Genomic DNA, 9,997 nt, shown 5'->3' on the forward strand with positions numbered 1-9,997 from the left:
TGGTAGAAGTTGGTGAGAATTTTGGGGGATAGACAGGCGCTCCTCAGCCTCCTAAGGAGATGCAGGCATTGTTGGGACTTTTTCACAAGGGCCTGGGTGTTTAATGTCTAGGAAAGTTCCTCGCTGATGTGGACTCCAAGGAATTTAAAGCTGGAAACACGCTCCACTTCCACCCCATTGATGTGTGTGGGGGAGTGGCTGCAGCTTCTAGACCTCCTGAAGTCCACAATCAGCTCCTTCGCCTTCTGCACATTGAGGACAAGATTGTTGGTAGTACACCATGATGTGAGGCGCTCAGTCTCGTCCCTGTTGGCCATCTCATCATTGTTGGTGATACGGCCAATGACTGTGGCGTCATCTGCAAACTTAACTATAACATTTGAAGGGTGAGTTGCCAGGTAGTCGTGGGTAAAGAGGGAGAAAAGGAGGGGGCTCAGAACACAGCCTTGAGGGGCACCTGTGCTGAGGGTCAGGGTGGAGGAGGTGTGGTCACCTAACCTAACAGACTGAGGTCTGTTGGTCAGGAAGTCCAGGATCCAGTTACAGAGGGAGTTTTTGGGGCCAAGGGAGAGGAGTTTGGTGGTTAGTTTGGCAGGGATGATAGTGTTGAAGGCAGAGCTGTGTTCACTCTGCGTGACATGCTTTGCATATTTTGCCAGGGAGGAGCTGCCACCAGTTACCACCAGTAACCACCAGTAACCACCAGTAACCACCAGTAACCTTTAAAATGATGCAGTACAAACATTTTCCATGTTGTCTTCAATACACTATGGTGAAATATCAACAAGTACACTTTTATTCCATGTAAATCTCAAAGAACGTTGCTTTAATAAACGGCAATTATCCACATGTTGTGATGGGAATGACCTGGAAGCTTCACTGGTGATGATGATGATGATGGCTCAGGCTAATCTTCATCCTGCACTGGTTGCATCTGTTGACCTGTGTTGTGCGTTATCTCTTTCCTCTATCCCACTTTTGTGTAACTGTTATTTGCAGGGGGCAACACCCAAAGATGGACCAAGTGCTGGCTGCACCATAGTTACAGCACTTCTGTCCCTAGCAACCAACCGGTCTGTGCGTCAGAATGTAGCGATGACAGGAGAGGTGTCACTGACGGGCAAGATACTGCCAGTAGGGGGCATCAAAGAGAAGACCATCGCTGTAAGTTCAGACCTGGCACAGATCTGCAAGCTGATTGATGAACTCATGTGGTGGTTGGGGAAAGCAGACAGATTTTAAGAACTAACAGAACTATCCTCCTCTACTGCAGGCTCGCCGTGCAGGAGTCACCTGCATCATCTTACCAGCTGAGAACAGGAAGGACTTCTCTGAACTGCAGGATTATATCACAGAAGGACTAGAGGTCCATTTTGTTGACCACTACAGTCAGATATACCCCATCGTCTTCCCATAAACTGCGTATGTGACTGCTTTCTTTAACAGGGCCAAAGTGTGTGCTCCACAACATGGCAGAGCAGGGATGGATTGTTTTTTATTTGGTCTCCCTCCCAGATCACATCATCATGTTGCCATCTTTGTTGTGTTGTCATGGATCTAATTTCAAATAAACTATTTCTTGCATTTGTAGTTTTGCCCCATGGCCAGTGCAAATGTGTCTCGGTCCTGCTCCAGAGCACACTATTTGTTTCAAATCACGCACATTTGCCTCCCTGGCTCACCAGTCTTCTGTAATGCTGGCATGTGTCTTAGGAACATCGTGTGATGGAGGACTACACTGGATATAACAAGTCTACACACCCCTGTTAACATGGCAAGTTTTTGTGATGTAAAAAATGAGGCCTAGATAAATCATGGAAGAAGTTTTTCCACCCTTAATGTAAATTTGCAACCTATAAAAACAAAGTGAAAGACAAGAATTTTAGGGAAAAAAAGAATACAAAACTTAGAATAACCTGGTTGTATAAGTGTCCCCACCCTTATTAACAATACAGTGACTGCAGGTGTCCACACCCTTACAAACAATACAGTGACTGCAGGTGTCCCCACCCTTATAAACAATACAGTGACTGCAGGTGTCCCACCCTTATAAACAATACAGTGACTGCAGGTACCCCCACCCTTATAAACAATACAGTGACTGCAGGTGTCCCACCCTTATAAACAATACAGTGACTGCAGGTACCCCCACCCTTATAGACAATACAGTGACTGCAGGTACCCCCACCCTTATAAACAATACAGTGACTGCAGGTACCCCACCCTTATAAACAATGGAGTGACTGCAGGTTTCCCACCCTTATAAACAATACAGTGACTGCAGGTACCCCCACCCTTATAGACAATACAGTGACTGCAGGTACCCCCACCCTTATAAACAATACAGTGACTGCAGGTTTCCCACCCTTATAAACAATACAGTGACTGCAGGTGTCCCACCCTTATAAACAATACAGTGACTGCAGGTACCCCCACCCTTATAGACAATACAGTGACTGAAGGTGTCCCCACCCTTATAAACAATAGAGTGACTGCAGGTGTCCCACCCTTATAAACAATACAGTGACTGCAGGTACCCCCACCCTTATAAACAATACAGTGACTGCAGGTGTCCCACCCTTATAAACAATACAGTGACTGCAGGTGTCCCCACCCTTATAAACAATACAGTGACTGCAGGTACCCCCACCCTTATAAACAATACAGTGACTGCAGGTTTCCCACCCTTATAAACAATACAGTGACTGCAGGTGTCCCACCCTTATAAACAATACAGTGACTGCAGGTACCCCCACCCTTATAGACAATACAGTGACTGCAGGTGTCCCCACCCTTATAAACAATAGAGTGACTGCAGGTGTCCCACCCTTATAAACAATACAGTGACTGCAGGTACCCCCACCCTTATAGACAATACAGTGACTGCAGGTACCCCCACCCTTATAAACAATACAGTGACTGCAGGTTTCCCACCCTTATAAACAATACAGTGACTGCAGGTGTCCCACCCTTATAAACAATACAGTGACTTCAGGTACCCCCACCCTTATAAACAATACAGTGACTGCAGGTGTCCCCACCCTTATAAACAATACAGTGAATCAGTTTCATATGCAAATATGGTGTGACCATTAACTAGAGCTACAGTGGTCATGTGTACTAGTCACAGAGGGTTGGGGAATGTTGCAGTCACAGCACTGTAAGATGGTGACAGATGTACTGATGACAGATGGACCGATGGTTTAACGGGGTCAGAGGTCATCTAAGAACAGCCAACCCGGAAGGTTGATGCTAGATCCAACAGGGTGTAGGCTCGGAAGTAGCCGTGATTGGCTGTTGCGTCGACCAATAGACAGCGCGGAACCTTGAAGCGCATTGACTTGAAACAAACGATGCGCACTGAAACATTTAGCTAGCTAGCTAGCTTACAACTGACCTTAAATTGCCAGATCCTACTGTAACCCTAACCCTACCACTATTGATATCGCTAGTGTTACCGGCCTCAGGTCTAGGGCTGCCTGAGCCAATAGCTAAAGTTGCTGCACAGTCCTGAAATGGCTGTGGAGCAGTAAGGAACACACACGGGTTTAGCGTGTTATCAACTCGCTTCGGATTACGATCATATTTCAGTCATATACATCCCACTTAACATTCAACCTGACCTTCACAAGTCAATATGGTTGGCTTAGTGTTCTCCTTACTGAAAAGAAGTTGTTTCAACTACCAGAGCCTTAGCAATAATAATACTTTCATGTATGTGAAATACTACAGCATAACTGCAATGGTAAAGGCAATACAAGTGATCAAATAACCTGAAATTGCATGTCAAATGCATGACAATAATGAAAACTATTCAATAACAATACAAACGTTTCTACATATATTTCCATTCTTCAGAGAACCACTTCCGTCGGTTTACACGAATCAGCGCCCTCTGGTGGCCGCCATTATGAAAACCACTGCGTCTCCAACTGCCATACATTCACTAGTTCCATTTATAAATCCTGAGCACAAAACGAGATACTTTTCCCTCACTCGAGGAACTGATCAATACTCCTCTGTATTTTGTTACCTTCAGAATATGGATAAAACAACAAACAAGCATTCTTTCATATCTCATGTCTTTTCACAGTCATTTCGAGATGAGCTACAGTGAAACAATAGGCTAGCTGCTAATATTCGCTAGCAACTACACTCAACATCAAAACAACATTCAGACTGAGTCTTGGAACACTTGTATCGTCCACAAAGCTAGCCGAATGCTTATCTGACACTTGGGTTTTATGTCAACCCATTCTTAAGTTGTTTTACACCATGTTTTACGTACCTGTGGAGCAGTAAGGAACAGACACGGGTTTAGCGTGTTAGCAACTCAAGCGCCATATTTATTCTGCCCCTGACGTAACCAACACGGCTTGAGTTGGGCGTTTCCCTACTGTACCCGGTGTTACAGCGACACCTGCTGTCACCAGAAGATAACAAAATTTAAAAGAATTGACGTACAGAAAGAAGACTATTTATAAAGGAGCCAGCGATTTACATGTTTAAGATTTACAAACAAATAAAATAAGGGGGTGTCAGTTTTTATTTAACTTTCAGTAGAGGCTATTTTCCCACCCTCTACACTAGCTAACTAACGTTAACTTAATTCACCCCAACTATTGCTCTCTCTGTCGGTCTGGCATTCAGTGCGCTACTTCCGTGCCTACACCCCATTGGCTCTAGCATCCACCACCCCTGAACCGGGGGGGGGGGACTAAAAGAGTCAGTACATGCGTAGAAGTGGCGGGGGAAAAGGTAAACTCTGCGCATGTGCAGAACGGATCAGGTAGTGACAGTGCCAACCCGCCGGCGAATTCCCCAAATGCAGGGTAGGGATTCTGTGATGACAGCAGTTGTATCGGCCAATCAGGTAGCGCTTCTTTTATGAATAATAAAAAGGTTCCCCTGCCACCCTGCATTTGGGAAATTCGCAGAACGCTAATGCAGCAAATAGCTGTCAGGGAAAAAAGTATAACATCTTAACATATAAACTGCCGACAGCCACTTGAATTTGTGTAGCCAGGTGGTAAATTCCATGTACCCTGTGTAAATATGTTCAGTATAAAAAAGAGAATAGATTTTATTTTTGTTTAACTATGTACAAGGGAAGAGGTATATACAGTTATTGTTATGTTAAAATGTAATTCATATGTACCAAAAAAAAAAAGTAAGATTGTTCCTAAGGGAACAACAGAGATCATAAAAAGGGTTAATTCTTAGCTGTTACAAACTCGTGCCACTAGAAGGCGAGATTGGCGAATTTCTTCTTGTGCTCAGGGGATTCTGGCCCTTTCCCGGTTGAGTAAGCTGAGTGATGCAGACGAAATGCATTCCGAGTCCATCTAATGAAATCCATGGGTCTAAATAGCGCGATGAATGTCGTGGAATGTCCAGACAGTTTGAGGATGTCCAAACATGATTAGCAGGATATTAGAGAGGATTTTTGTACAACGCCAGAAGCTCAACTTGGAGGTCCCTGTGAAGGGAAATGGAATTGATAAGCCCTCTGCCATATTTTGATTTGTTTTTGAGTTGCTGTTGTTTTGTTTTTGTTTTTGTTTTTTCCCCTAAAATCTTTCTGCCTAAACCATAAAGGCAGAACTTAATTACTCAATTCAATTTAGAGGGATAACACAAAAATAAAACAAAATAAAATAAAATAAGAAACCCCAAGTAAAGAACCCCAAAAGTAGTGATTGTGTCCTGTGTGCTACCTATTTCCATGGGTTACACAACTTTGGTACCAGGAGTGGGGTTGGAAATTTACCAATTGGCAAGGGGAGATGCTAGAAAGAAAAAAAATCATAAAAATACAGCAGTGGTGAAGACTGGCAGACGGTGAAAGGTGACCCAGCGGCCAGCTTGGTGAAGGAGCAGTTGTTGGAAGAGATGACTGGCTCCAGAGGGAGCCAGTGACGACAGCGGCTAACTTACCTGTGAGGGAGATCATCTTTCCGGCCGTGGTGGTGGTTCCTATTGGCGAGTCTTCAGTTATCTACAAGCAAGTTCTGGTGGAGTCTGCATCATCGAGAGACTGTCGCTACATAAATATCCTTGAGACTGTTGCTACATATTGGACTGGGTATAATATATTAGTAGTCACATGTGATAATGTCTTTTGAATCAAGGGAGGGAGAGGTTGGGGCTAACGTGGGTGACCAGGTCACAGAGGGAGGTGCTAGTGGTAATAGGGACACTATGGAGGAACTGCTAAACCAGATTCAGGAGCTTAACATATGGAGGGATGAAACAATGGCTAGTAGGGCCAACAGTAGCAATAACTCCGCACGTTCGTACATCTGTATACAAAGAGAAAGGCAGATCCAAGCTTTTACTGGGGATTTCAATAAGGATGGGAGGTCAGTGGAGGAATTCATTGAGGAAGTGGAAAGAGTCCTCAGGTCTAGGGAACAGTCTAGAGAAGAGCAGTGTGATGTCATACTCTTCCTCTTAAGAGGACCTGCTCTGGAAGAGGTACCGCTGTGTATGAGAGATCAATCAGGTCCACCCAGTGATCTTTTCACTTTTTTACGTGAAGTATTTGGGGAGAAGCGCAGTGCTACTCAGCTCTTGCAGACCTTTTACCAACGTAAACAGGTAGAAGGTGAAAACCTCCGTGATTCCTCCCCATGCTCTGCCCCAGATACTGAGCTCTATAACCAAACAGTCAAGACATGTCGTACCTAATGAGAAAGTAATCCTTAGAGATCAGTTCATTGAAGGTCTGAGAGATGCAAATCTTAAGTGAGAGCTCCGCAAGTTTGTCAGGAACAGGCCCCAGTCAAACCTCCTTGATGCTCGTAATGAAGCAATCTTTTGGTCAATGGAAGAAAATAGGTCTTACAGTCCAAAAGTAGGGAAGAGCAGACAAGTACAGTCTGAAGTAACCTGTGAGCCACAGTCTTCAGCTGTATCTGTCAATGACCAGCCTGTTACTATAAATGATGTCCTAAAGGTGGTAGCACAGCAAGATAGATGGCTAGCCGAGCAAGACAGAATGATCTCAGAGCTAACTAAAGCTATTAGGGAACTCGCAGTACATAAGACACAGCAGACAACCCAAGAGTTTGACGGTAGAACTAGAGCACAGCCAAAGTATACAGATGATGGGCAGCCCATATGTTTCAAGTGCAATGGGTTGGGATACAAGGCCAGGAAGTGTACGCACACTCGTGGCTGGGACAAAGTGATGGTCCAGCCATCTGCCCAGGAAAACTGACTCCCTCAGATGCTAGGGGCCAAACAATTCGAGGGGAGATTAGTGGCTCATACAAGGACAGCGCTAGCAGAAGTAGGATACTTGAACACGCAGTGGGCAAATGTCCAGTTGTAGACCTGAAAATCAAAGGTGTACCAGCATCACGTATATTAGACACTGGTAGTAATGTCAGTACAATCACAGAGAGCTTCTTTAGACACCATCTGTCTGGAGAAGATGATGACATGCTCTCCACATCTGAGTGGTTAAAGATAACAGCAGGCAACGGGTTGGATATAGTACCCTACTTAAGCTATGTAGAATTAGATGTGGAGACCATAGGGATGACTATATCAGAGTGCGGGTTCCCAATAGTCAAAGATGAACTGAACTCCTCCTCTGGTCCTGGGCTGGTGGGCATCAACATTGTCAAGAGGTGTAGGCAGCTAGCACAGGCAGAGTTTGACACAACCTTGGGTGGCCAGCTTGATTCAGGTTGGAGAGAGGCCTTTCAGCAAATGCAATCAGCCAGGGTGACAGAGCATGCTACTTTCGCTCAAGTCTCTGGGAGAGATGTAGTCCATGTACCAGCCTCATCTGTGGCTACAGTTATGGCTAGGGGACTTAGGACTGTGAACGATGATGGCCCCTTACTGCTGTTACTGTCTGTGAGCACTCCTTTACCAGGTGTTCTTGTAGTTGTGCGTACTTTGGTGACATCTGACAGTCATATATTCCCAGTCCAAGTCATGAATCTATCTCAGGAAGATGTCTGGTTACAGCCTATGACTAGGCTAGGTGTGCTATCCCACATACAGAGTGTGGACACAGACGAGCTCTGTGAGGGTAAGTTTCAGAGAATCTCAGCAGACACCAAGGAGGTCACGACTGACACCCACATAGACCAGCCGATAGACACACAGTCCATTTTTGAGAATGTCAAGATGGGAGGTAGCCCAGAGCAGCAGGCCCAGCTGAAAGCACTGTTTGAGAAGTACTCTACTGTTTGTGCCTGAGGATGAGGATTTGGGCCACACTGACAAAGTGCAACATGAGATACACTTGACTGATGATGTACCAGTGACACAACCTTACAGATGAATTCCCCCAACGCAGTATAAGGAGGTTAAGGAGCACATTGCCAAGCTGTTGAAAAAGGGTGTCTTTCAAGAGAGTGCAAGTGCATATGCCTCGTCTGTGGTGCTTGTGCGCAAGGCCAATGGTAGTCTAAGTTTATGTGTTGATTACAGGAGCCTAAACTCTAAGAAAAAACGCAATGCATTTCCCTTACCTAGAATAGACAAGAGCTTTGATGCGCTGAGGGGGGCCAAGTTCTTCTCGACAATCGACCTGGCAAGTGGCTATCACCAGGTGGCCATGCATGGGAGAGATAGACCAAACAAAGACAGCCTTTACCACACCGTTTGGTTTATTTGAGTACTCACGGATGCCGTTCAGGGTTCGCAATGGTCCTGCAACATTTCAAAGGCTCATGCAGGCTACGATGAGTGACCTTATCTTTCAGATTATGTTAGTTTATCTAGACGACATCTTGGTCTACTTACAAACATTTGAGACTGGAGACTGTTGAGGTGTCTAGCTGAGACGGGCCTTAAGGTGAAGTTGCAGAAGTGTGACTTTCTGCAGGAGAGTGTACGGTTTCTAGGTCATCAGATGTCTGCAGACAGTGTTGGTACAGATCCTAGCAAGGTTTCAGCTGTGAGCGAATGGGAGGTCCCAAGCACTGTCAAGGAGCTTAGATCTTTTCTTGGATTTTGCAGCTACTGTAGGACGTTTATACAGGGCTTCTCTCAGATAGCTGGACCACTGCATGACTTGGTAAATCAATGTCTAAGTGAGGGGAAGTCAGCTAAGATTACTCGAATGTTTAGTTCCCTGTGGACTACTCAATGTCAAAACGCTTTTGAGCAGCTGAAAGAAAGACTCACCTCCGCTCCCATTTTAGGTTTTGTTGACTTCACACAGCCATTCATAGTCGAGGCGGATGCACGCCAGCATGGGTTAGGGGCTGTGTTGTACCAGCAGCAAGGTGACATAAAAAGTCATAGCCTATGCTAGCCGCAGACTATATAAGGCTGAGAGGAATGACCCCAACCACAGTAGCATGAAGCTGGAGCTACTTGCATTAAAATGGGCGATAGTTGAAAAGTTCAGGGGATACTTGCTTGGGTCGAAGTTTGTCATATTTACCAACAACAACCCCCTATGTCACCTTAAGACCGCTAAACTCGATGCCATAGAGCAGAGGTGGGTTGCGCAGCTGTCAGTGTTCAATTTTGAGGTTAAGTATCCGCCTGGGCATAGTAATGCTGTTGCAGATGCCTTTTCTCGGCAGGAGTTTGCAGGGGAGCCTGAACCAAACTCTGACTCAGAATATGATGACTGTGTGGTAATTTGCAACCTAATGAGAAGAGGAACAGTCTTAGAGCCTGAATTTGTCTCTGCCAGTGTGAAGTGCGTTAAGTTGCGGCAAAGCCGTGCTTTAGAGTCAGGCTCCACTGAAGTGAATGAGTCACAGGGGAACACACATACTCTTCCAGGGTATACCCAAGAGCAGTTGGCAGAATTCCAGAAAAATGGCCCTACTCTTAGAGAGTTTAGGAGGTTTTGGGACAGGGATAAGGAACCAAATCACACAGAAAGAGTAGGGTTGTGTAGTTCTGTCAAATGCCTTCTGAAATGGTGGGGCTACATAAAGCAGCGAGAAGGGCTGCTGTATCATGTCATAGACAACCCAAGTCATGGCCAGTGTTGGCAGTTACTCTTACCTGTTTG

General features: G+C 45.3%; 1 protein-coding gene across 1 annotated transcript in view; it reads left to right on the forward strand.

Annotated features, from left to right (window-relative positions):
• The window catches only part of lonp1 (lon peptidase 1, mitochondrial), a 132,352-nt gene extending 130,762 nt beyond the window's left edge, over positions 1-1,590 (forward strand). The window contains exons 20-21 of the mRNA XM_056276015.1: positions 1,000-1,164; positions 1,274-1,590. Coding sequence (XP_056131990.1) covers positions 1,000-1,164; positions 1,274-1,417 — 309 coding nt within the window. The 3' untranslated portion in view covers positions 1,418-1,590. The remainder of the gene's footprint in view (positions 1-999; positions 1,165-1,273) is intronic.
• The last annotated feature ends 8,407 nt before the right edge of the window (positions 1,591-9,997 follow it).

The sequence above is a fragment of the Lampris incognitus genome, chromosome 3 (genome assembly GCF_029633865.1).
Source record: "Lampris incognitus isolate fLamInc1 chromosome 3, fLamInc1.hap2, whole genome shotgun sequence".
Classification (NCBI taxonomy): Eukaryota; Metazoa; Chordata; class Actinopteri; order Lampriformes; family Lampridae; genus Lampris; species Lampris incognitus.